General features: G+C 57.1%; 2 protein-coding genes across 8 annotated transcripts in view; one reads left to right on the forward strand and one right to left on the reverse strand.

Annotated features, from left to right (window-relative positions):
* The window catches only part of MARK3 (microtubule affinity regulating kinase 3), a 96,109-nt gene extending 84,565 nt beyond the window's left edge, over positions 1-11,544 (forward strand). For 3 of the 7 annotated variants that reach the window (XM_070411649.1, XM_070411675.1, XM_070411680.1), the window contains 4 exons: positions 1,746-2,003; positions 5,916-5,942; positions 7,958-8,002; positions 10,618-11,544. In XM_070411649.1, the coding sequence (XP_070267750.1) occupies positions 1,746-2,003; positions 5,916-5,942; positions 7,958-8,002; positions 10,618-10,963 (676 nt within the window). In that variant the 3' untranslated portion in view covers positions 10,964-11,544. Of the gene's footprint in view, positions 1-1,745; positions 2,004-2,128; positions 5,892-5,915; positions 5,943-7,957; positions 8,003-10,617 lie in introns of those variants that run through there. The other 4 variants (XM_070411663.1, XM_070411656.1, XM_070411683.1 and 1 more) reach the window with 4 other exon arrangements.
* An 8,701-nt stretch (positions 11,545-20,245) lies between these two features.
* CKB (creatine kinase B) lies at positions 20,246-23,381 on the reverse strand. Its single transcript, XM_070411684.1, has 8 exons — positions 23,275-23,381; positions 22,780-22,988; positions 22,465-22,619; positions 22,256-22,388; positions 21,865-22,036; positions 21,092-21,215; positions 20,727-20,916; positions 20,246-20,646 (listed from the first exon to the last, which is right to left on the reverse strand). The coding sequence occupies exons 2-8, from the start codon at positions 22,970-22,972 to the stop codon at positions 20,468-20,470; spliced, it is 1,146 nt and encodes a 381-aa protein (XP_070267785.1). The 5' UTR covers positions 22,973-22,988; positions 23,275-23,381; the 3' UTR covers positions 20,246-20,467.
* Between the last annotated feature and the right edge of the window lie 2,963 nt (positions 23,382-26,344).

Below are 26,344 nucleotides of genomic sequence, written 5' to 3' on the forward strand. Positions count from 1 at the left end.
TTTTCCAGAGGCGATCCGGCAAATGGCTCTGCGCAGGGCTTGGGCGGGGCGGGATCAACAGGGCGGGTGGAGGGAGCAGTTATGGCTGCTCTCAGTCCCGTTCCCAGAGGCTCTGCTTCTCAGAACCCCAGCAACCGCTGCAAACCTCGGAGAGAAAGCTGCCCTCACGTTCCAACTGATGCCGGACAATCCCGCTTCTCCCGTTTGAGTCCGAGTCCCTAGAGACTCGCCCGGATCTGGAGCTCAGAGTCTGAGACTCCCTCCTGATTGAAAACAACAACCATGCCCTCAGCCACCAGCCCGCTTTGCACGCGCTCCTCCGCACCTTTAAATTTTCCACACTGTGCCTCCTCTGAGCCTCGGAATGCTGTTCTCTTTCCTTCTAGTTGAAGAGTCTCTCCTCAGCCAGCCTTCCTGTGGTTCTGGGTGATATCCATTCCGTCTTTTAGTTGTATTTTTGAAGTGGTTGTTTGCGGCAGCAGTCTCCGGTGTTTACCTATGCCGCCATCTTGGCGGTCTCTATCTCCCCGGAACTATTTAAGAGGTTTTGTTCTGAGATGGTTGGGGAGGAAGCTGTGCTTTAAACCACAGATTGCTCTTTGTCGCTGGTCCATCACATCGTTGTTTCTGCCTCTGCCCAAACCCCACCCCCTCCCAGCCTGACAGAAACGTTCGCTTACGCAGCTAGCCCCGCCTCACCTGCACCACACCTCCCACCTGGCGGCTGAGACATCAGAAGTCGATGTCCATGCCAGCCTCTGGGCCCCCCAAGATGCTGTTACCTCCACTAGACAGTGAAGGAGATAACGTCCAGGCTGTGTAAGGAAAATGCACCTTCCTCGCGGCACCAACGTGTACCCGCTGCTTCCTAACTCGCGCCGTGGATTTCATAGCCCAGGCTCGTCACAGTTGTCCACAGTGTGCTTCCTGAGTGTGTGTTAGTCCCGCACATCCTGTCTGGTGGTGGCCTCGGTCATCGGTGTGTCTTCTTGCTTTCGCATCCTATAGATTGGGGAGGACCCCTTTCTCCAGGTCACGTTCAGCGTGTGGCGTGTCACAACAGCTATGCCATCGTGCGCGTCCAAAACTTTTCAGTTGCTTGTTCTTCAATTTCACTGGCATAGCCTCTCTTTCTTCCATATGGGCACGGGCCTCTGCATGGGAGCAATTTGAGGGGGAAGCAAAAGAAGAACGCTTGAGTTTCAAGCCATGCTATGTCCTAGAATTTCCCCGCATTATCTTTTTTTTTTTTTTAATATATTTTATTGGTTTTTTTACAGAGAGGAAGGGAGAGACAGATAGAGAGTTAGAAACATTGATGAGAGAGAAACATCAATCAGCTGCCTCCTGCACATCTCCTACTGGGGATGTGCCTGCAACCCAGGTACATGCCCTTGACCGGAATCGAACCTGGGACCTTTCAGTCCGCAGGCCGACGCTCTATCCACTGAGCCAAACCGGTTTCGGCATCCCCGCATTATCTTGTCCTGGAAATATGTCTGCTGTTCCCTTAAACTCCACAAGGCTTTGTTCCATTACAAACGATTCCTCAGGTCCCCTTTCCCATTCAACTTACTTTTGCTTCTCAGTCCTGCGAAACACCCCTGGGGTCTTGTTTTGTTAAAGCTGGTTCTCTCCACTTTAGATAAAAGGTATATTGTGACTGAATGTTTGTGTGCCATGTTTGCCACAAAGACAGGATTTGGTGAATGAAATGTAAAGCTCTGTGCTTCCTCATCTTCTAGCACTGTTCCTGACCAGAGAACCCCAGTTGCTTCCACACACAGCATCAGCAGTGCGGCCACCCCGGATCGCGTCCGCTTCCCCAGGGGCACTGCCAGTCGCAGCACGTTCCACGGCCAGCCCCGCGAGCGGCGGACTGCCACCTATAACGGCCCACCCGCCTCGCCCAGCCTGTCCCACGAAGCCACGCCATTGTCACAGGCTCGAAGCCGAGGCTCCGCTAATCTATTCAGTAAATTAACCTCAAAACTCACAAGGAGGTAAGTGCCAGGTGGAGCTGGTGGTTTGCAGCAAGAGGAGACATGTCTTCTGTGTGTGTGAAGCCAGCCTGGCTGCAGTTCATTTGTCTTTAGCTCATGTTTTTCTGGTTTCTTTCTTTAACTAGACTGAAAGGTTTTAGAAGAGAATCCCAGGAAACGTTTCCCAGCACTTGGGAGGTCGTGGCTCCTTACTGTTCCTTGCATCACACTTTTTAAAAAATATATGTTTTTACTGATTTCAGAGAGAGGGAGGGAGAGATAGAAACATCAATGATGAGAGAGAATCATCGATCGCCTGCTCTTGCACACCCCACACTGGGGATCGAGCCCGCAACCTGGGGATCGAACTGTGACCTGGTTCATAGGTCAATGCTCAACCAACCGGCCGGGCTGCATGACACATTTGTCTGCATAGATGGTCACTTTGGTGGAGCAGAACCCCAGACCAGGGCAGGCAGGGCTGGCGCTCTGTGAGCGCTCACCAAGAACGACACAGTTCCTCTTCTCCTTTCACTTCGTTGTCACTGAGGAGCACTAAGTGTCTTAAAGTCTGAGTCTTGCAGTTGTGCTCTCTGTTGATCTCAGTGTACCTTTCTGAAATGGTGTAGTTATGCGAATAAAATCTCTGGTTTGTGCTCAGAAGGAAACTAGTATCTGGTCGTGTATGAAATTCTTCATGTGTTCAGCAGGCTGTCATTCCGGGCCTTGGGACATGTCTGTGGATCCCTTGAGGTATTTTAACTTATGTCCATAATCGAGCTGTAGAGGTTGCAGATGCCTAGAAACATTGGCTGCTACTAGAGGAAAAGGGAAAGCGGCCACCTCGTTCCAGCAGCAAATAGTCAAAGGCACCTTTAGCCAGGACCTCACCAGGACGCCTGAGAGCCCTGCATGTCCAGGATGCCCGAGAAACTGAGCCGCCTCGCTGTGCACTCGTGTGTCCGGGTGTCCTGCAGGTTTACCTGCTTCAGACCCTCCTGTTCGTCTGTCTGCTCAGCACAGCAGTGCATTTTCTCAGGGTCCAGAATGGTTGGCGCCTCCTCTGTGCCTCACTCCCTCTGGCCCATTAGCTTGCTCAGTTTCATGGGGCCTTTGTATTTAAACTGGAAGTTAAATACCACTTTATAAGTCTCCTTGATTCCTCACATAGTTTTATTTTAGATCAATCACCTAAAAGTTAGACGAGTCACTTTAAACTGTTCCCCAGATGATGTTTGTTACTGAATACCCGATGAGGGAGGACTTCTGACGTCAGGAGCACTGACTGGGGCCAGAGCAGTCAGAGGTTCCCGCCTGCCTCTCACTCTCTTCTGGCCCCTTTGCTGAGACTCTATGCTCCAGGCTGGGCAGAGAGCAGATGTTCTAAAGGGTCTTGCCAGGTTTGAAGTCCAATCCAGGAAGAGTTTTTTGACCCCCCCGCAGAATAATTCACTCCTTCCCTTCAGTGTCACCCCAGGCCTCCCTGTCCCCCGCTCCCTCCTGGGGACTGGGCTGAAATGGAATCGGCCGCTGAAACGTGGGTGGTAGGAGATGGCGCTGGGTGTCATTCCCTTGGCTGTTTCCCTCCCTGGCCCTGCTGCCTGCTGTCACCTGGTGGGTTGCCCTTTGAGCACAGAATGGAGGTGCAGCAGTCAGGTCTGGCTAAGCACTAGTCATAGCGGTCAATGTAGTGGCCCTGCCCTTTGGTCTGTTGTGGGCCCATCATTAAAATCCTTGAATTTATTTAATTATCTCCTTTGTGCTTTGTTTTAAAAAATAATCTTAAGCCCAGCTGGCGTGGCTCAGTGGTTGAGCAGCGACCTATGAACCAGGAGGTCTCGGTTCAATTCCCGATCAGGGCACATGCCTGGGTTGCGGGCTCCATCCCATGAGGGGCATGCAGGAGGCAAACCGATTGATGATTCTCTCTCGTCATTGATGTTTTTATCTCCCTCTTCCTTCCTCTCTGAATCAATAAAAAGATAATTTAAAAAAATAAAAATCATCTTGATACATGTACTATCATTGATAAAAATTTTTGACTGCTTTCTGTGCACTAAGATAAGATGTCTGTAGAATTTCAGGTATAGCTATACTCATTTTACATATATAAACACACACACACTCATCAATCTCCACAGTCTACCCTGTGAAGTAGATATCACTCAATTTTATAGAAGAAATTGGAGATGTGGTTGAGAGGTATGGGGCACATGTTTAAGATTCTAACTAAGCTTATTTCATGTATCTGAATCGAACTTGGAGGTTGAGGTTTCTTGTTTAAAAATTCCAGGGGGTCATCTTGTTTTAGTTTCTACCTCCACATTTTCCAGAAAGGTCATCGTCTTCTGTTTGCAAGTTTGCAGGCTGAGGTCTGGAGTCTCCTTGGTGCTCTCCTTCAGATGTAGTCAGTTTATTCGTAAAGACAGTCGGTCCTTCTGCTGTAGTCTTCTCAGCATCTGGGCCTCCCCTAACAGCTGTAGCTGTGTTCAGGTCCCTGAAAGGCTCGGGTTGGCACTTAGAATCTGCACAGGAGACCTGCCCTGGTGCGGTGGGCAGAGAGCAGGCCCCAGGAAACCTACGCCCAGCTCTGCCCAAATGCCCTGTAGTTTGGGCGAGCTGTGGGCCCTGCCACCTCTGAGGCCCTGTGCACTCGGCAGGAGTGAGGTGAGGCCTCAGGCCTGCAGCTTCCTGCTCTCTCTACCTCAAGGGATTCGTGGGCGGAAAAATTAGAAAAGCAGTCCTAGGTCCTTGACCAATAACCCTGACTTTCCTCAGGTAGAAAACTCAGGAATGAAAATACATTTTAAAGACCTTTTAATCAGTTTTCAACTAAAACAAACTGTTGAGTAATACTGCCTTCATGTAGTGCTTAAATATTTACAAAACCTTTTCAATGCATGATCTTCTCTACTTGCTGTGTACCACTTCTGATCTGGTTATGAAGTGCTTGGTTGTAGTACCTACAGTAGTTAGATATTTTTAAATGGGTCAATGTCTCAAGCACTGCCAACATCACCCCAGATTAGAAAAACGAAACAAAACACAGGGATCCATTCAGTCAGTCCAGCGGCAGACACGTCCCCGTGCCTCCTGTGCTCAGTGGCAGCCACGGGCTTTCCAAGTCGTTTGACAAGCCCAGGCCACTCTTGCCCAGGAAGGCTGATCGCGTGGTCAGACCAGCCTGACCAGCAATTTCAAGTTTCTTTGGTCAGATTCTGTTCCTCACAGCCTAAGCATTTTCCTAAAATGTTTTACAAGCAGAGTCACTTTTTTTAAATTGGGCTCTTTGAGTTTATTCCTAAAACATAAAAATGAATCACCCATTGTTATACAGTCATGAAATTTCCATTCATTTCAATATCTAAAACTGAAAATCTGCTTTATTTAAAACCCTAGTAAGTTACTTTTTCTTAAAAAGTAATTTATAACTACTGTTAATGTTTAAATTACCTTCCTGAAGTAAGCAATGATTCTCTTAATGGTTAAACATTTTATAATGAAATTTTTAATGTTTCTGTATAAGAACGTGAAATTTTTGTTCATAAGATATTCTGAAGAAAATTGAAAAATGTTTTATTACTAGTTTATTGCAAATGACTTAAGTCATTTATTTCAGACAAGATGTTGACTTTATTGTCTTAACATAGAGCCATGTGAAGAGCCTTAAACAAACTCATTACAACTGATGTCAGTGTCACTGCTGAGTTTTTGCTTACAAGTACAGATTTTTAAATGTTTATAATTAAAGTTCACATCCTCAATTATCTGTAATTTACTTTTTCAACACATATCACTGTTTCATTGTTCATTGGACAGAAAAGGAGCCTGTTTTATTTGTTGTTTTTCTTTCTCTTTATAATTGACTGAATTTATATTTCATTTGTACAAGTCATTTTCGTTAATTTTTATTTTTGGCTTAATTTCTTTTAGAAACATGTCATTCAGGTTTATCAAAAGGTAGGATTTATATATATACTTTTTTTTTCAATCCTCACCCCAAAATGGTTCCTGCAATTAACATCAGGTTTGGCTTTTTAGCCCTGTTTGTTTTTTGTTTTATTTTTTTAACTAAACTTTCTGCTGAGAACTAAATACTTATTTCCTTGAAAGGAAACTGGGGGAAGAAATAGATTAACTCTTTCAGGCATTTTGAAAGGGGCTGCGGCACCCACATAACAAGAGGCCTGCGCATGCTCTGTGCATTTTCTTTCTTCAGTAGAATTATTTAGCAACCGAATAATTCTGTCTTCATACTAATAACACTCAGCATGCTTCTGTTTGAGGAATGAGATGTGCAGTAACATTAGTGTACATTTCATGGGCAGCCTCAAGCGGGCAGAGGTAAGTTGTGATTGTGTATGTCATCATTTTTCATTTCATAGAGGATTGAATTAGCAAAAGGCTCTAAAGTGAGAGGGAAATTAGCTCATATTCTGAAATGAGAGACAAGTCTAAAACTCACACTTTATAGCCTATTAGGTTTGGGGCACTGCATAGCAGAAATGTTGTAATATTTTCAGAGTTGAAGAGTAAATAGTATTTTACTAAAAGCCACTTTCCACCAACCACTGAAGAAAGCATATCTTGTTTTTCGTGGGTCTTTAAAAAAATATTTGTATTGATTTCAAAGAGGAAGGGAGAAAGAGGGAGAGAGAGAAACATCAATAATGAGAGAGAATCATTGATTGGCTGCCTCCTCTATGCCCCACACTGGGAATTGAGCTGCAACTCGGGCATAGGCCTCGGCCGGGAGTCCAACTGTGACCTCCTGGTTCATAGGTCAATGCTCAACCACTGTGCCATGCCCACCATGCAAGCATGTCTTGTTTTTATTTTATTTTTTATTTTAATATATTTTTATTGATTTCAGAGAGGAAGAAAGATAGAATCATCAATAATGAGAGAGAATCACTGATTGGCTGCCTCCTGCACGCTTCCCACTGGGGATCGAGCCCACAACCCCAGGCATGTGCCCCTGACCAGAATCGAACCCAGGACCCTTTGGTCCACAGGCCGACACTCTATCCACTGAGCCAAACCAGCTAGGGCAAGCATGTCTTGTTTTTAATTGAAGCACTGTAATGTATGCTGTTCCTACCGGAAGACCTTTTTTTTTTTTTTTTAAATCCTTACTGGAGGATGTTTATTAATATTAGAGAGAGAGGAAGGGGGAGAGAGAGAGATCAATTGTGAGAGAGACACGTCAGTTGGTTGCCCTCTGCACATGATCCAACCAGTGCCGAGGATCAAGCCCTACAACTGAGGTACGTGCTCTTGATCAGAATCGAACCCAGGACCCTCAGTCCGAGGGCGAGCCAAACTGGCTAGGGTGAGATGACTATTTTTTTATGCTGACAGTCAAGAGACCAAAAATGTTGCTCACTGCCTTGGAACGCACACACCTGAGGCAGAAAGTCTGCCCTGGAGGCCGCCCTGTGCCTGTGCCTCTCCGCTCCCTGGAAGGCTGGCTACTGTTTCTTACTCAGTGAAACCTGTGGGCCCCTGAGAGGCTTGGTTAACGTGAGTCTTTACCACAAACTGGGAAGACCACTTTCTTCCTGCGGGAAATGCCACGTGGTGGTGGCTTTGAGTTGATCTTCCTAGTTTCCAGGTTTTTCTTGGAAAGACAATTATCTGCTTGAATGTAGAATTCAGCTGATAAATCCAGTTCCCTTTCATGGAAAGCCATTACACTTTGGGGAGTTTTTAAAAGGCCAGCGTACCTCCAGTCGAAGGCCACGAGTGCTCTGCTGCCAGGGCTGGGCAGGGCACCTGCCGGGTCTGGGAAGCCAGTGTGCAGGCCGAGTAGGTGGCGGACACCTGGAGAGGCGGAGCGCTGTCTGGGCCACCATGAGAGAGACCTAAGCTCACCGGTGACTTGGGTTTCTTGGTTTGCACCGGGCTTCGTGTGCTGCTGTGTAAGACCTCTTTTCTCTCTTCCACTTCTCTGCTTCTGCGTCCTGTTCGTTCAGGCTTCCGACCGAATATGAGAGGAACGGGAGATATGAGGGCTCCAGGTGAGGGAAATGATTTTTTAAATATATTTTATGTTAAAAACTGTGGCTGCGGTGATGCTCTTCCTGCTGTCCTGTGGGTTTGGTGGGTCTGGGTTCTGTGGTTGGGAAGAGGCAGTGCCACTGCTGCCCCCTGGCGGTGGGCCTGGGCCAGAGGTGTGCTACACCCCAGGACCACAGGAGGGCGCCAGGGTGCCACTGTCTGGGCCCTAACAACAGGAACTTAGGTCTGGGTTTGGTGGGAGCACTCCAGATAGCTCAGTGACTCCTGGCATAGATCTAGTCTCAAAAATGAAAGCAGTGAGTAGAAATTTCAAATTAGGTTTTTGAATACATTTTTATTGATTTCAGAGAGGAAGGGAGAGGGAGAGAGAGAAACATCAATGATGAGAGAGAATCATTGACTGGCTGCCTCCTGCACGCCCGCTACCAGGAATCAAGCCCGCAACCTGGGCATGTGCCCTTGACTGGAATCAAACCCAGGACCCTTCAGTCCACAGGCTGACACTCTATCCACTGAACTAAACCAGCTAGGGAAAATTAGATTTTTAGAACAGTGACTATGTTTTCAAGTGTTTTATTTTATTTTTTAATGTATTTTTATTGATTTCAGAGAGAAAGGGAGAGGGAGAGAGAGGTAGAAACATCAGTGATGAGAGAATCACCAATTGGCTGCCTCTTGCACGCCTCATACTGGGGATCAGGCCTGCGGTCTGAGCATGTGCCCTGACCAGGAATTGAACCATGACTTCCTGATTCATAGATCAATGCTTAACCACTGAGCCATGCCAGCCAGGCGAGTGTTTTGCTTTAAAATCTGGTATAGCTGTCATTGCTCAGATTGGGGACAAAGGAGTCACCAGCGAGGCTCAGGACTCCGTCTCCGTGGTTGGTCCCTCCCTGTGCCCTTTACAGTGGTTGCCACATGCTGCTCAGGTCCTTATTGACACCCATTGGCTCTCTTCCTGGTCTCTCTAAAGCACAGCTCTGTCATAGGACTTTTCTGAATGAAAACCTGCAGTGGCCCCATTGCCTGGCCGACCATGTCCATGCGAGGCCCTGTAGACCCTCAGCAGCCTGCCTCAGTTGAGGCAGCTTGTTGGGGTGAGAGCCGGGCAGCCGTATGCCCCAGGCCTGCCCACTCTAGCCTGGCGCAGGCTCTAGCTGTCCTGAGCTTGTTCCCCTCCATGATAGGAAGGGAGTCACAGGACCTGCCTCCTGGTCTGTGACAAGAGAGTGCGTACACTGCCCAGTCCGTCTGTTGGCACACTTGCTCATGTCCGCCCTGTGCCTCTGCTCGCACATGGAGATGCTTTCCCGCCTCCGGGATGGAGTCCTCCCCAGAAGCCCCTCCAGGAGCGGTTCCTCCCCCCCTGGCTCCTGCCAGGGGGTGGGCCCTCCTGGCTCTGGGACCCTCTGGTCACTGCTGTGCCTCAGGGGGCAGTCCTCCTCCCACACCCCGACTGCGTCTGAGAGCTCTTGCTCCTTTTTATGGCCATTCAGTGCCCGGCAGAATTTTATACATAGGAAGCTTCCAGTCCGTTTGGGTGGATGTGAATCCAGCGGAATACCCTATCAGCAGGTCAGCACCAGGGAACTGAATGCACAGTAAAACCTGTGGCCTACCCTCAGCACTGCTAACGACTTTGCCCTAAGATTAAGCGTATTTAACATTTTACGCTGGGTGTGTTAAATGCGCACGAGTGTTAGGTGTTCACCATCCTAATCGAGGCCTCCAGGTGTACACGGAGGAGACTGTGAATGGCAGTTTGTGTCCATAACGATTAACAGTAAGGCAGTAGGAGGCCTGTTTTGGGGTTGCAAGAGAACCCTGGCTGGGCCCCACTGTGACGTCTATGGATGTGGGGACTTCGGCTTGAACTTTGCGAGTCCATAGTTTGCATTCAAACAGGTCACTTTTGCTCAGCAACAAATAAGCCTTAACACTTTTTTTTTATTGCACTAGCAAGATAATGTCATGTAAGAATTTTTTTAAAACTGAAACTAGATGTTTAAATTAAAGTAGAAGGGAAAATAATGGAAGTGGGTGCAGGGGATTGAGAGAGTGCGCCCCCCCCCCCCCCCCCCCCCCCCCCCCACACACACACAGCCATGTGCTCAGCCTGTGGGGCTGGTGGCAGGGAAAGCAGGTTGAACTGCTGAGTCGCCGGTTATCCCGTCACAGTGCCGGCGGGGGCTGTTGAGTGAGGAGCGTCACAGGAGCCGAGCAGGGCCCCTGTGAGGGGCTGAGGGCTCCTTGCCGCCTGTGCTCAGCCTGGGGCAGAGCTGGGCTCTTGGACATGTGGGCAGCTCTCTCTACTTTGCCTGATTTAACTATTTTCTTAATTTTAGTAAGTACATGACTTAATTTCCTTAGTAAGTACACGACTGGGTGAAGGTCTTACAGCCAGGTAGATTTTCTGCATGTGTGGCCTATGCCTTTAGAGGGAAGCAAGTAGATGGTTATTTCTTAGAAAAGAAACAGATAACCACGTGTGAGCCTGTGCAGGAAAACGGCCCGGCTCCGCGCTGTGCTGGAGAGCTGGTCGTGCGCTAGCTAGAGTAGAGGGCCGGCTGTCCCGTGCAAATGAAAATAAACCTGCCGCTGTGCGTTTCAGTCGCAACGTATCTGCTGAGCAAAAGGATGAAAATAAAGAAGCAAAACCTCGCTCCCTGCGCTTCACCTGGAGCATGAAAACCACTAGTTCCATGGACCCCAGCGACATGATGCGGGAGATCCGCAAAGTGCTGGACGCCAACAACTGCGACTACGAGCAGAGAGAGCGCTTCCTCCTCTTCTGTGTCCACGGCGACGGGCACGCGGAGAGCCTCGTGCAGTGGGAGATGGAGGTGTGCAAGCTGCCAAGACTGTCTCTGAACGGGGTGCGGTTCAAGCGGATATCAGGGACGTCCATCGCTTTCAAAAACATTGCTTCCAAGATTGCCAATGAGCTAAAGCTGTAACCGGGAACGATGGTGTGATAGAGCAGCGGCCTGAAATTCCTGGGCGCTGGTGGAAATGTATAGAATAATATTTAGGCAATAACGTCTGCATCTTCTAAATCATGGTGTTAAACTATAAGGACGAGAGCACGCCTGGGAGCGAAAGCTGGCCTCTTTTCTACGAATGCACTACATTAAAGCTGTGTGACACGTGTGCCCTCTGTCTTCTTTCCATTGCCCTGAGGGTCAGCGTGTGACCTCCATCTCCACGTGCCTCCCGTGGGTGCGAGTGGGCCGCTCGTGCGGGTGGTGCATACGGAGCATCTCCCTGCCTGGCCGCCCATCCCAGCAGCTCTGTGGGAGGTCATTGGTGCTACAGCTGTTACACTTGCCAAGGAGGAAATACTGAACTACTAAGAATTAACCTTAAGACTAGTTGGTAATTAGTACAGGTTTACAGTTCATGCCTGTGGTTTTGTGTTTGTTGTTTGTGTGTTTTCTAGTCCAAAAGGTTTAAATTTATAGTTGTGAACTTTGCTTGTGTGTTTTTCTAAGTAGATTCACAAGATAATTAAACATTCACTTTTTCTCAGTAAAACCTCGCATTGTGTCCTAGTACTGTATTTAAGACTCGGTGAAGGCAGTGACTGAGTGTTTTTGCTTCACCAGCAAGTCGAACAAAAGCAGTTGGCGAGTGTGGGAGGCCTTTGTCCTTAGAGGGCCCTGAAGGCGGTGAAGGGAGAAGACGGCCCTCCCTCCAGCAGCTGAGGAGCCAGGGAGTCGGAGCGGCTGCCTCCCTGGCCCCCGCCTCCGCCTCGGGAGCCGGCACTCCTGTGAGCAGCAGTGCGGGTCTGGCGGTTCCGGATTTCCTCTGTGAAGTGTGTCACTTTCCTCTCGTTTTTCGTGGTTCATTTCATGAATTCGACGGACAGCTTTTCCCAGCACCTCCCTGGTCCTATGAGCTGATGACTCATCAGTCAGTTTGTCACTTTGCTCTCACAGGGAAGTTGTCACATCGATGGGTGTGCTGTTTGGGTTCTGGGTTTGTTGTTGGTCACAGGAGGAAAGTCTGGACACTCAAGTCACAAACACTCTTGTCTGCCACAGCAGGACACTGTTCCAATGTGGTAGGGACACATCCGTGAGCAAAACAGACCCCCAGTCTCATAAAGGTGTGCTCTAAAGCATGGCAGCCCACAGCGACCAGGAAGGTACCTGGGGGCGGAGCCGTATCAGCGCTGGGCAAGGCCTCCGGGGTCCTGGTTCCAGCAGGCGCTGTGCTCGGGGCTGTGGGTGGTGGGGTTCAGTGCTTGAGCAGGGCCTGGGCTGCAGGGGAGGCACCTGCAGAGGCCTGAGGCCAGAGTGCACCGTGTGTTGGAGCCGAGTGAAGGGAGGTGCAGTCGAGCTCCACCAGGGCCTTGAAGGTCATTGCAGATACGGGTCTTACTCTGAGGGGAGCTGGGACTTCCCAGAGAAGAGTGCGCAGCCTCAGGTCTTAAGGGCGAGGTGCTGGCAGGAGCGTCCAGGGACGGTGGGAGGCGGCTGGCGGTGATGAGGCAAGAGATGCTGCCAGTGAGATGGTGGCTGTTCTGGATGTTTTGAAACAAGAGTCAAATGCATTTGCTCTGGGGTGGAGGCGGGTGACTGAGAAGCCATAGGCGACGGCACAGCTTCTGGCAGGAGCAGCAGAGAGAACGCGCTGCCGCCCTGCATGGGGGCAGGTGGTGGGAGGCCTGGCGGGCGGGCCAGCAGCACAGAGTTGGACTCCCCCTGGAGGAACTGCGAGAGGGGGCTCAGCCTGCAGAGAGCAGGGGGGGCAGGGCGGAGTGCCCTTTGGCCTAAGTGTGGAGCACGCCACAGGCACCTCACTGAAACCTTTCAGACCTTCGCTAGTGAGTCAGTAGTCCCCTCCTCCCTCTGCTGGGGCCTGTCACTTCCTTGTCCAGCCTTGGCCCTCGGCAGAGGGGCAGAGGGTGGAGATGTGGAGCGCCGCTCTGCGCACGGGGTGGGGGCTGCGCCTGTTCTTCAGTCTTGCCACCGCCGCCGATTGTTTCCTCCAGGGCGAGGGGAACTCAGTGAGGCCTTAGCGAGATGCGTTCACCACGTGCCCTGATGAAATGGCCGCTCTTTACGCAGAAAGAAGCCGTGTCGTTGGCAGCTGCTCTTTTGTCCTCGCCGCCCTGCGTTCTGGCACACTGATCAGTGAGAAGTGGGGGTAAGCCCCCTGGTCACCACAGGAGTCAGACATCTGAGGTGGTCGCATGCAAAGGCTTTATTCCTCATTGACGGTGACTTGATTTTAGTGGCAGCGTAGGTGTTACCTTTACCGAGGTTCAGCATGAACTTCATCCCTCGCTGAGGGGCCAGGCCCTCCCTTTAGATTCTGCGTTCTCAAGAGATGGCATTTTTATTCTGCATACACGGGTTTGTAAAGGAATGTTCTGGAGTGCTTGAACGTTGTTTAAGCAGCTAAGACAAGGCCCCGTGTTCCCCTCCCCAACTCCCTGGGACCCGAGGGGGGGAGGTACGTGGCCGGCCGGTGCTGCTGGTTTGATGCCCGATAAGCAGGGCGGTGTCCTGGTCCGGAAAGGAAGGTGACTGTTCCAGACACGCCGCTTCCCTCGCAGGACCAGGCAGGCCAGGACCAGGCGCGGCTCAGCGTGTGCCCAGCTCTCGGGCCTTCCGGCTGCACCGGAGGCACGTGCAGAGAACGGAGGAACTGGGCCTGGCACGAAGGAAGCAGCGGTGGGCCTTTCGCAGCACAGGTTTCCCGGAAGCCTGGAGAGCCATGGCAGGAAAAGGGGCTTCCTGTGCGCCGCGGTGGACACGGCTGCTGGCAGCACTGTCTTGGCAGCTCCCGCTCAGCGGGTGGGCGCAGAGGCCAGTCTGCATGGCGCTGTGTCCTGGGCCGGCACAGACCTGAGGAGGAGGGGCCTGGGTCGGAGAGCTTGGAACTTTGCTTCTTGGAGACTTTACTTGGCTTGGGGGGGGGATTGGTAATTTGCCATGAGGTCTTTCCATGGGGGCCGGTGGCTGCTCTTGAAGGACGTGGTGAGAAGTGCAGGGCTCGGCTCACAGGTGTCCTGACCGTGCCCGGGGGGCACCCCCCCCACCCCCCCGTGACTCCCTGAGAGGGTGACTGGGCACCCTGGCAGCCATTGAGTTCAGTGCAGCAGCTGTGTCAGGCGGCCTTTGGTGCGCCCCTTCGAGGGACAGCCCCGGCCCAAGTGACACTCCGCAGAGCGTGGTGTGTCAGCAGCACGGCAACCCGCAGGCCAGAAGGCTCGCGCAGTCGGAACTGGTCTGAGGTCGCGGGTCTCCAGCAGCCCTGGCGCCTTTCCTGCCTCACAGCGGCACTCAGGACGGCGGGAGCCAGTCCGGCCATGGGGGCCAGGAGCCGGTGCGCCCCCTCCCCCCGCCCCCACTGCCTGCGCTCACATCACACAGCTCAGCCAGGTGCAGGCCGTGCAAGTCCCTCTGGGCAAGTGCCGTGGACGGACGGACGGGAGTGGATCCTGCCTCAGACGACAGACAGCAACCTGGGGCTTGGCATCAGCGTGAGAGCTGGTGGTGTCAGGAGGGCAGAGTCATGGGTGTTAACAGTGGGCCTCGCCTCGGGGCCACATCTGGGGCACCATTCCCCAGGGGAGGCCTGCTGAGCAGGAGTTCTGGTTTGAGGATATAGGGAAGCTGGTCCCCGATTCCCCTGGGGGCGGGAACAGACGCTGCCCACCACGCCCGCATCGTGCACTTGCGTTGCCCTTGGCTTTGGTTTCGTTGCTTTGTTGATTCACTTTGGTTCCTGCCGTTTGTGTGGTTGGGGCTGGCTGGTTGCAAGCTCTGAGGTTCTCACATGTTCCCGGCTCCTCGGACAGTCATCGCTGTGGTGAAGTACTGCTCACCCCTGGCTGGTGACGGGGGCCTCGTGGGGGCGTCCCCGAGAACGGAGACAGCTGCTCCAGCCTGGCTCTGCCCCCAGCCTGTGCCTTCTGTATTTCCTGCTCTCGCTCTTCCTCCCACCCACTTAGCCCACCTCTGTGTTATTTTAAGGCAACATTCTAGAACTCCTCCCTCCAGCAGGAGCCGAGTTTCAGGGGCTCACGCGCACCCAGGGAGCTGGGGAGGGTTCTGGCTGCTCCTTCGTTTTCCTGCCGCAGGCAGCTTACCATCCTGCAGGGGTCTCCTGCTCTGTAGTCCAGGCTCAGTGCTTGAAGAGGAGTGTCGTTCCCTCCCTGAATTTTGCTTCTCCAAGTTAAACCGCCTGAGTTCTTTTCAGGTGTTTCCGGGAGTATCCTGAGGACTGCCCGCCATTATCCCTATGGACGCTCATCGACATGCATGTTGGGGGCAGGCGAGGGTGGCAGGGACTCCCGAGGGCCCTGTGCTGAGCTCTGGGGATCCAAAGACAAGCCAGGTGAGCCTGTGCCTTCCAGAAGTTCTTCTCACAGGAGAGGGATAGAGACACGGTCTTGAACCCAGTACCGCCAGTGCTGCCAGAAGGAGTGCCGGCTCGAGGCTGAGCAAAGCCAGACCGGCAGGCGAGGTGGCGCAGATGACAGGCAAGCCTGAGGCGCAGGGCAGTGACAGTGGACAGGCTCTGTCTTGTCGCCATTGCAGTAATTGGTGTCTCATTCAGTGCACCTCTGCTGTGAAGGGGACTTTGGCCCCACACTTCCTTGGGGAGTGATCTGGCAGGCCTCCAGAACAGACAAAACAGACCCCCTGCCCTGGGTGGGCAGCACCCTGGGGACCAGAGAGGAAGCACCCTCGCATGGGGCCCCTGGCATGCCCGCTCCTTCCAGAGCCAGGTCTGAACCGGCTCCCGCTGCCTCAGGAGGGAGTGCCGGCAGGCGTGGGAGGGTGTGATACACCCAAAAGCAGCCATGCTCTGCATGGGAGTAAGCTGGGAGGCAGCATGTGCATCCGTTCATCCGCCCGGCAGCAGGCGCTGTGGGACGCCGCCAGCCCCGAACGCCTGGCACTCTGGGCTCTGGGCACTTGCTGGTCGGCAGGTTCCTCTGTGCAGTCCCAGGCTCGCTCCTCAGCACCAGCTCTGCTCACCTGCTGCTCCCAGTCCTGGGCTTCCCCGTGCAACCCCAACCCCAACCCCAGCCCCTCTGGTCCCGCCCCGGCTCCCCCCCCCCAACCCCCCCAGGTGCTCTCAGTTCCCAAGAATTTTGATGGGCTTGTCCCAGGGCTGCTGCCTTCGGGCGGGCGGGTGGCAGTCGCGGTGCCTGGGCAGGCGCGTTGTGCTGCATTTCCTTCATCGTGTCAGTCATCAGGGGAACCGAGCCCCTGGATCTGGCTGTCCTTGAGGCCAGGAGCGCACAGGGAAGCCATCTCGGGGAGGAGGAGGAGGAGGCACTGTGCTGCCAGGTGGTGCAGCAGGCGGGCCTGCAAGCGCAGTGCAGTGGTGTTAAGTGTGGACGGTTCCTCTATTATTTTTTCTTGAGGGAAATGCATCTGAAGTGTGACTCAATGTGCTGAGCAGTTTGTGTCAAAACTAGTCTCGTTTTAGTGAAAACTTAATGGAAGTTTTGTGTTTTTGCTAAGTTGTGTATTTTGGGAAAAGCTGGGCATGTTTTAACACAGACTACCTGTCTGTCCAGTAATGGAGGCAGGCCAGTTGGGGTGGGTTGGATGAAAGGGGAAAGGGGAAAGGCCAAAGCCTGACCCACGTCTGCATTCTCGGAGAGAAAAGCCACCGTGAAATAGTGACACAGGAGTGCAACCGAGGGCCACGTCCAGTGGTGACAGGGAGGGCTGCGATCCTGCCGGGAGGAGGGCAGGGCAAGGCGGAGCACAGGGCCCTGGGCTCTGGGTGGCCCGGGTGGGCAGGCTGAGGGTGGAAAGCAAAGAGATATGCAGAGGGAGCCCCAGGTTAGACCGAAATAGCAAAGGAAACGGGTCTGGAGGCATTGGTGCCGCTGTCGGCAGTTTCGGGTCTTACGTGTGCCTCCCTACATGCTTATAGGCATGGTGGGTTCCAACTAAATTCCTGCAAAGATGCACCTCCAAGGCCTGCAGGACCTGGGCAGACCAGCAAGCACCTAGTCGGGCCCCGGCTTGCCAGGAGGGTTAGTGAAGGGCGGAGCAGGGTCCCAGCCCCAGTACAGTCCGCATCGCCAAGTCGGGAGTGGTGCCGGCCGTCACACGCATGTACCAGGTTGCACACCTGGAGGTGTTCCCCCGCCAGCCGAGGGCCCGTCCTCGTCCCGGGTGGCTGGGACAGCCTTGGGGACGTGCTACTCGGGTTGGGCCGCTGCAGGCCGGGCTCAGGGCCACTGCGCCAGGAGAGCAGGGAGGGTGGTGCTGGGCGGCGAGCAGCCTCCCACAGGCTCAGCGGAAAGAGCTCTTTGAACCTTTCTGGGTCTTAAGTTAATTATTTCAGTGAGGCCTTCAGCTTGGACAAGCTCCAGCTCTCAGAAGGGCTGGAAGGACCTCTGAGCCCAAGTGGAGCCAGGTCTACAGAGAGGGAAGGGTCCCAGGCGTGCACGCCGCCTGCAGGCCCTGCCAGCCAGGCTTGGGAACCAGCACTTGGTCACCCAATGCAATGCACATGGTAGAAGCCTCACTTCTCGCAGCTGAAGTCTCCCCTGCTCCTGGGAACCTCACAGCCAGGAAGATGACTTCTTGCCATCAAAGTGATCGCCCCCTGCTCCCGGGGAAAGGAAATTCACTGAGAACAAGGTGCAGCCCCAGGTGCTGTGGGAGGCGTTGGTGTCAGCTCAGGGCTGCAAATAGAAATGCAGAAGGAGGAACCTCCGGTGCCGCCTCTTCAGCTCCTGCTGAGCAGCAGGTCCGCACACTCAGGGCTAGCAGGTCTGCAAAGGCCAGGAGCAGTGGACAGAGCCCACACCTCGGAAGCAGGTGGCCTCCTGGTGACCCACCCAGTCCTCCTCCCTGAGCCCCGTTCCCGCCCCCACGGGTGGGTGGCGATGGTTCAGGCGCAGCGCGCACAAAGGGCCGTGACAGCCAAGCCCAGCCTCAGTCGTCTCCCACGAACTGTGACACAGCAGAGCCTTTAAAAAACATGTAAAGAATTCGGTTCGGCTTACGTAAGGACATGTTCACCGTAGGAAACTTGGAAAGTGAAGTTTGAAGAAGGAAGTCACCTGTCACCTCTCCGCCTCCGCCCGCTTCTGCTCCTCAGGGTTCCCCACATGTTGTGTGGGATCCGAGTACAGGCTGTTTCCTCCCCGACCACGCTTCTGGGAGCGCGTCGGCCCCTCCCTGAACCTGCGTTTCGGGGCCTGCATGGCGCCTCGCGGGAGGGGCCTGGTCTTGCAGCGGCCCTGTGTGTTGGCAGCCCCGAGCTGGTCTTCCTCCACACGCAGCTGTGTCTCCTAATCACTTCTGCAGGCGCTGGGTGTGTCTCCAGGGTCAGGGGCTCTTGGGTCCTCATGCGCGTTTGGCAGTGTCTGGAGGTACTGTGCACTGTCACGGGGCGGGGGGAGGGGCTGGGGGGATAGTAGATGCTGCTGGCATCCAGGAGCTGGGGGCGGGGTGAGCACCCGCAAAGCCCGGAACAGCCCCCACAGCTGTGCTGCTGGATGTCAGTGGGGCTGCAGCAGGAACCCAGACTGGGGGCTCGCTTCCCAGTGCGGCAGTGAGACCGGGAGTGAATAGAGCGAGTTCCCTCCACAGTGGGTGGGGCATTTCATAGGCTTCCTGCGTTTGACGTAATTTCAAGGAAAATTAAACGCGCCCTGGAGCCAAGGAAGGGGGAGGAAGGGGAGGCGGTGGGTCCTGGTCCCAGAGTGCGTGGCGGCAGCTACGAGAGTGCACTCAGTGCAGCAAGAGGACACGAGGAACCAGGGACGGAGGGGGAAGGGCTAGGAAACCAGGTGGCCCGGCACAGTCATGTCCAGTCGGGTAGCTGAGCCCGAGACGGCCCAGCCGCCTGGGCCTTGCTGGGTGGCATGCTGAGGGGATGAGACCTTCTATCAAGAAGTGGTGTGTCTGCCTCGGTGCGCAGCCACAGGCGCCGTGGGGCAGCGCTCACCCCGCACTGGGGCACAGCCGCACCTGGCCAGGAGCCCCTCGGCCCACGGGCCACTGTGCAGCAGAGCCTCGGTGGCAGTGGCGCAGGGAGCCTGGCCGGGGAGGGCATCCTGCTGCTGCTGCTGCTCCTCTTCCATGGCTGCCCTCCACCTCCCTCTGCAGGGCCAGGCCTTTCCCGCGGCTGCACTTCCTGGGCTCCGCGGACCCAGGCCCCGGAGGTGGAGGACACTGAAGCCAGGAAAAGGGTGCCCTGCCTCCTGTCTCCCTGGGCTGGCCCCTCCTGCCCGCTCAGCCCAGGAAGGATGAGTGCAGAGACGCCCCAGCTGGGGGCCAGCCCAGCAAGTATTGACCACGGTCCCTGGCGGCCCTCCCAGCCTGGACACCACCTGCATGGGCCCCCCACACCCAGGACACCTGCGGTTCCTCATGCTGCCCTCCCCCCACACCTGCTTGTACTGAGCCCCAGGTCTGGGATGACCAGCTGCCCCTGTCCCAGGTAGAGAGCCCACAGTCTTCAGTGGACAGACTGCCAGCCCAGGATGAGGTAGGCGCAGAGGCCGAGCCTGGCTTCACAGAGTTGCAGGAGAACCTGGGAAGGGTAAGGCCTGCGGGACCAAGCTTGGGCTGGGGCACCCCAGGCTGGAGGGGGTGGGTGTCAGGACAGAGACGGCCCTGGTCAGCAGGTGGCAGCACAGGCTGCCCTCAGGGCTGAGGAGTTGGAGAAGGGACAGCCAGGCCCTGGCTGACTCGCCCACAGTGAGAGACCAGCCTGGTGCAGTGGCAGCTGGGAAACACCCAGAAACCCTGGCCGGGGACACTACGGTGGGACCCACTGTGGGAGTCGGAGGGACTGAGGCTCTGAGGAGGGCAGTGTGAGGACCCCAGGCTTCTGGAAGAAACTGCGGGGTGGGGCCTGGGGGCACGCGGGAGAGCATCTAGCAGAGAGGGTGGGTGTCGGGGAGGGGATGCTGCCAGGCTGGCTGGAGGAGGGGGGGTAGTGTTTGGGGTGGAGGAACAAAAGGTTTCAAGTTTCTGGACTCCCGCCCTCCTCACAGCATCCACACCTCCCCCACTCTGCGGGCGGGGCGAAGCCAAGTGCCAGGCTCCACCCCCAGGCCCAAGTGCTCTCAGATGCTCAGCTTGGGGGCTCCTCCCTGGAGCTCCTCCCCCTCCACAGCCTTCCCCCAGCCCACCCCAGGCCTGCAGGGAGGGCCAAGAGGGGTTTATGGAATAGGACCAGGTGGGCACAGCAGGGTGACCCTCCTGTTCCTATTGCACCTTAGAAGTGACGCAGAGGGGCAGGCTCAGGCTCGGGGCAGGCCGAACCCTGTTTATTTCAGCATCAGCAACATCGTAGCCATCACTTAACCAAAAATAAACTCTACCTAGGACAACGGGAGTCTCTACAGCGAGGCTAAGGGCTCGGTCGGCCACGGCCCGAGCTCAGGGTGTGGTGGGCTCTGCCCAGGCGATACATCAGGAAGCGGCAGGGCTGGTGGCGGTGGCAGGTGCTGGACGGCTTCACTTCTGGGCGGGAATGAGGTCATCGATAGCCTGGCCCTGCTCCAGCCGCTGCTCCATCTCAATGAGCAGCTTCACTCCGTCCACCACCATCTGCACCAGCTCCACCTCAGAGAAGCCCAGGCGGTCGGCGTTGGAGATGTCAAAGACCCCGCCCACCGCGGCCGTGTCCACACCACCTGGGGGGACAGCCAGGTCAGCGGGGGGTGGGGGGATGGGGGGGCGCGGGAGAGCTGGGGTCAGACCCTGCCCCACGCACCTGTGCCTCGCTTCTGAAGCCGCAGCCGCTTGAGCACCTCGGCGAACTTGTCGTGCTTGCTCAGGTGGGGCAGCTTGATGTGCACGCCCGCCCGCAGCCCCGTGCCCAGGTTGGACGGGCAGGTGAGGATGTAGCCCAGGTGCGGGTTCCACATGAACTCGTAGTTCTTAGACTTGAAGAGCCCTTCAATCTGGAGGTGGAGAAGGCGTGAGCGGCGAGGCCTGGAGGGACCCCTCCCCGCAGGCGACCAGCTGGGACCCAGGAGCCTGAGGTGACGAAGTCCCTGCCTGGCCTGCCCCCTCCCTGGCACCGACCCCCCCCCCCACACACACTCATGCCAGCTCCTGTTGGGGGCCAGGCCTGACCTGGGTGAGGCCATTGCAGAACCGGGTGAACACCTCCTTCATGTTGCCCCCCTTCTGCATGGAGATGACTCGCAGGTGGTCCTCCTCATTGATCCACACCAGGAAGGTCTTGTTGTCATTGTGCCTGCCGGAGGGGGGGGGGGGGGGGGGGGGAGAAGGTCAGGTCAGGCGCCTCCAGGACGGAGGCCTTGGCACATCCAGGAAAGACTTCAGGGGGTCCCAGGCCTGAGGTGTACCCAGGGGCAGGCAGGGAGGCCAGGGCACCTCAGAAATGGATCAAAAAGCCCTAAGCTGCCCCCCATCCTGCCAGTCACGTGCTAAGGGGGACACCAGGTCCCCATCTAAGAGGTGAGGGGCAAGAGCCGCCAGGACAGCCCCACCCCCACCCCGTCCGGAAAGCACTGTGTCTGGGGGCTGGAGCCCCGCCTACAGACAGTGAGGCAAGCAGGAGGCCCTCCCTCGCTCCACTGGGAATCCTCTGCGTCACCCCGCACCTGGCAGAGTCCCGCGTGAGAAAGAAAGAAAACAAGGAGCTCCAGCTCCCAAGATGGGGGGAGAGAAGCCAACCTGGCCTGTCTCCTCCCCCACCCCTAAGGTCCCCCCGGACTGAGGCCTCCGCGCACCTGCCTGGTCAAGGTCACCTGCCAGGAGGCCCTGATGGCACCAAACCTGTCCCAGGAGCGTGACCCCTCCTCCCTCCACTGCATGGGCGGGGCGGCGCAGGGAAGGCGGGGACCCGCGGGATGGGGAGGGGTGGGGGAGGGGACACGCACCAGATGCCACGGGCGTCGGGCCAGTCCCGGGCCATGCCCGAGGCCAGCAGCAGCGGAGACACGGGCTTGTCAAAGAGGAAGTGGTCATCGATGAGCTGCTGCTGCTCCGCGTCCGTCATGCTCTTGAGCGAGTAGTACTTGCCGGCCAGGTCGCCGTCCAGGCTCGACAGCGCTGCGGAGAGGCCGGCTCAAGGGACAGGCTGCGGGCCGGACCCCCGCCCCCGCCCCGCGGGACCCAGTCTGCGCGGTCCCCAGGCCGCTGTCGGCGCAAGGCTGGGCCTCTGTCCCTTGGGAAACCGGACCGCGCGTGCAGATAAGAGCAGGGCGGCTCGGATGACGAGTAAACAAGGCGGGCGCGGCCCGGACGCGAAGGGGCGGGCGGGACCCCTACCTTCCACCGCGAGCTTCTCGATGGCGCGGCGCTCCCCGCGGCTGCAGTGCGGGGGGAGGCAGAAGCCGCGGATGCTGCGGCCCGTGCGCACCCGAGAGCTCAGCACGTACTTGGGGTCCAGATCGTCGCCGCCCTGCGGGCCGAGCGTAGGTGAGCGCCGCCGGTCCTGCCTCCCCGCCCGGCCGCCCCGCCGCCCGGCCGCTCCGCACCTGCAGGTTGTCGGGGTTGAGGTCGGTCTTGTGCTCGTCACCGGGCTTGTAGCCGCCGTGCCGGTCCTCGATGATGGGGTCGAAGAGCTCCTTGAACACTTCGTACGACTCCTCGTCGCCCGCCACGGTGCCCACGGTCATGATGTAGGGGTGGCCTGGGGGAGGGCGCCAAACGGGGGCAGTGACGTCACTGCCCGCCCAAGGCGGCGGTCGAACAGCCAGCAGCTGCGCGCGGGGCGGGCGGGGGACCCCGGCCCCCCCGGGATGCCCTGCTGGGAACGCGCCGACCCCCGCCCCGGGACGGGCTGCGCGTACCGGGGTTGTCCACTCCGGTCTGGATGACGTCGTCCAACGTGAAGCCGCTCGGCGTGCTCTTGGCGCGCAGTTCGGCGTACAGCTCGGGGGTCAGCACCTTGGCCATGTGGTTGTTGTGGCCGCTGAGGTCGGGGTACTCGTCCTCCGCGGGGAAGCGCAGCTTCCGCGTGTTGTGGCTGTTGGAGAAGGGCATGGCGGCGGCGGGCGGGCTGCGGGAGACGGTGCATCAGAGCGGATCGGGGCACCAGCCTCCCAGGGACCTGCAAGCCACCCGGCGCCCTGGTCCCCAGCCCCAGGCCCCCGGATGTGGCCAAGGTCAGCGGTGTCCGCTGTGCGCGCTCGGGGGCGTCCGTGCCGCCCCAGGCGCTCGGGCTCCAGCCTGGGGGGTCTTCGTCGCGCCCGGAGCACAGGATGCAGCGGTCCCCGCGCCCCCTCCGTGCGCAGCGCCCCCGCCCCGCCCCAGCGCGTCCGTCCCGGGCCCTGGGGCCCACTCACCCGGCAGCAAGGAGATCGATGCTTCCACAGCTCCGGGAGCGTCGCAGGCGAACAGCGGCAGATCCGCGCTCCCGCGGCTCTTAAGGGGCGCAACGCGGGCCGCCCATTGGTTGCTATTTATAGCCCATTCATTCCATTGGCCCGCGCCGCGGGGTGGTGTCGCCGCTTTGTCCGCCGCCCGCAGCTCCAAACCCGCCCCCCCCCCCCCCCCCCAGCCAGGCCTCCCACCCGGAGAATTCCCTCCCTGGACCCCGCATCCCGCCTACCCGGCCGGTCGCCCGCCCCGGGCCCCGAAGCCGGAACCGCAGACCTTTGGACAGCCTGGAGCGCTCCCCAACTCTGCCGCCGGGCGGGAAACTGAGGCAGAGAGCCGCCAGGCTCTGAGGCAGCTCGGGCTTGTCCGCATCCTGGCTCCCGCCTTCCCCCTCCCGCCAGTCCCCGCGAGGACAGCGGCCAGGGCCCGGGGGAGCGTCCTGGGCTCCCGCTGCAGGTACTGCCCCCCCTCCCCGCCCCGCGCCGTCCAGCTGGTTCCCAACCGCGCCCTTTCTCAAGGTGCCCCGGGCATCTCTGGAGCGATCTTGGTGCAGAGAGTGAAAGCGAGCCCGCGGCGCAGTCTGGCTCCCGCCCAGCCCGCGGCACCCGCGGCGCCTTGACCTTGGGCGAGTCCTGGAGCGCTGGGGGCCCGGAGAGGCCGCTGGGCCGTGCAAAGCCTGTCTCCAGACCCCAGCCCTGGCCTCTGCGCGGGGGGCAGGTTCAGCCTCACCACCCAACCCCCAAAGGCAAACATGGGAGGACTCGCTCACAGTTAAGTGTACGTGAGATATAAAAAGACCCTAAAAGTCAGAATCATGCCATTTAAATTTAAAAGACAATGACGCTACTGCCTTCCACTACCCTTCACCCACCCAGAGTAGCAACACTGTGAAAGAGGGCCACCAGCCAGCGTGAGCTGAGGGCTGGAACGTGGGGAGACAGGCATTCACTGCTGCCAACTGCTACATCATTTTTGGAAAGTACTTTGGCAGAATATCTATTAAAATTAAAAATATTCCCACTCCATGACCCCGCGACCCCACTTCTGCCTGTGGAAAGGGTGGCCTCTGCCGATAGAGACCTGTAGTTCGAAACACAAACACACAGATCGACGTGGATATGACTGGGTGCCCATCCCTGGATGCTGGCCCTGGGTGGGAGGCCTGAGCCCAGTGTGGAGGATTATACAGCGATTTAAAGAGTGAATTGGAGCACCTGTGGTTAATACCCATCAGACACTGCTTCAAGAATAAAGCAAGGGCCCTAGCTGGTGTGGCTCGGTGGATAGAGCTTCGGCCTGCGAACTGAAAGGTCCCAGGTTCCATTCCGGTGAAGGGCACATGCCCAGGTTGTGGGCTCGATCCCCAGTAGGGGGCGGGTAGGAGGCAGCGGATCCATGATTCTCTCCTCATGGATGTTTTTCTCTCTCCCTCTTCCTTCCTCTCTGAAATCAATAAAAAAATATGTATTTTAAAAAAAGAATAAAGCAAGAAAGGAGGAAGCCCTCATCTACGTGTGTATGTCACACCCCCTCCCACCCCCCAGGCCTGCACGGTGAGCTCTGCGGGCAGCGAGGGGAACACGGTGCTGCTGGGAGAGACTGGCCCTGAGTGAGCGTCCATGCCACAAACACCAGAGGGGAGGAGATGGGGGGAGGGGGGGGGAGCCAGGAGTCCCAGTGCCTGGGGACGCACTGAAGCAGAGACCCACGGACAAGCACCAAGCAGTCCCTCCACCTCTGCGCGCGCATCAGAGGGCGCGGAGCCTCACTGCTGCCCCCGTGGTGACCGCAGAGGGAACCCTGGCTCTTCCCTCTCACCTGGGCGCGCTCTGACCTGCTCCCACAAGTGCTTTTTGTGTTTGCCAGGTGGTGTTTTCAGGCTCATAAAACAAGCCGTTGTGCAAGGGCAAGCGGTGCGGGCTGGCTGGACAGCCGGTGTCCCTTAAGCCTGGGGTTCCTGCAGCCCCTTCCCCAGTTTCAGAAATATCTGCAGCTGCCTCCCCGCCTCCGGAGGCCTGATGGGCTCAGGTTCCTGTTTCTAGAAACCAGAGCTGCTGGCCGGCGAGGCTGAGTTGGCTTTCAGACACACGGGCGGGGGGTTAGGGGGGGGGGGGAGATCTCAGGGCTTCCTCTTTGTCTCAGCCTCTGCAGCGGCTCTGAAGGCCCCTCCCCCACCCCCACCCCCAGGCGGCCCAGGGCTTGGCCACTTCTGGGGTGGGGAGAGGGAAGGACTCCCTGCACAGGCAAGGTCCACACGGAGGTAGCCCCGCCCGGGACCGCCCGCCTGGGCTCCGGCACCCTCACCTCCTGGGCTGGGTATTCTGTCCAGTTTTGCACTTAAGCAGGGGGAAGACCAGCAGGGGGGTGACGGGGCCGGCAGTCCCTCAGTGCCTGGAGTGGCCGCCCTGTGCCAACCTGGCCGGGGCCCACCCTGCGCTGGACTCTGACGGCGAGGGGGTCAGCAGCTGTGGCAGGGGAAGGGGAGGGGAACTTTGAGGCCTTCAGACCCAAATGCCAAGGTGAGGGAGGCCCCGCACCAGGCGGGGCGGCTTGGGGCCTGGTGGTCCCAGAGCAGGGCAGCAGGGTGTGGGGTGGAGGAGCCCCCGCTGACCTCGCTCTCTCCTGTGGACCCTCCACTTTCCCCGGGGCCCACAGAAGCCGGTTTGGTGGCGTCTAGGAGAGAAGCCAGGTGACATCACCTGGCCAGTTTACAGTGTGGGTTCCTCAGAATCACACCTGGTTACCACCAGCCCCGGCGGGAGGGGCCTCGAAGGAGTCCCTGCTCATCCACAGGCCATGGCCCCGATGGCGGGCAGGCAGGGGCCGGCCAGCTGCAAGGGCCGGGCTGGGCACCGGCCCTCCTCAGAGCCAGAGTCAGAGCAGCCAGGGCAGCCATTGCTTCCTCCGCGCGGCCTGTCACTCAGCTCCGCGGGACCTAGAGGAAGTTGGCTGTGCTCACTGAGGCGGGGCTGCCATGGAGTCAGAGCACAGTGGGCGGCTGGGCTGGGCTGTCAGAGGAGGGACCTGCCTCACCTG

This window comes from Myotis yumanensis, unplaced genomic scaffold (assembly GCF_028538775.1).
Source record: "Myotis yumanensis isolate MYYU_CA2020_CCGP unplaced genomic scaffold, mMyoYum1.0.hap1 SCAF_1, whole genome shotgun sequence".
Lineage (NCBI taxonomy): Eukaryota > Metazoa > Chordata > Mammalia > Chiroptera > Vespertilionidae > Myotis > Myotis yumanensis.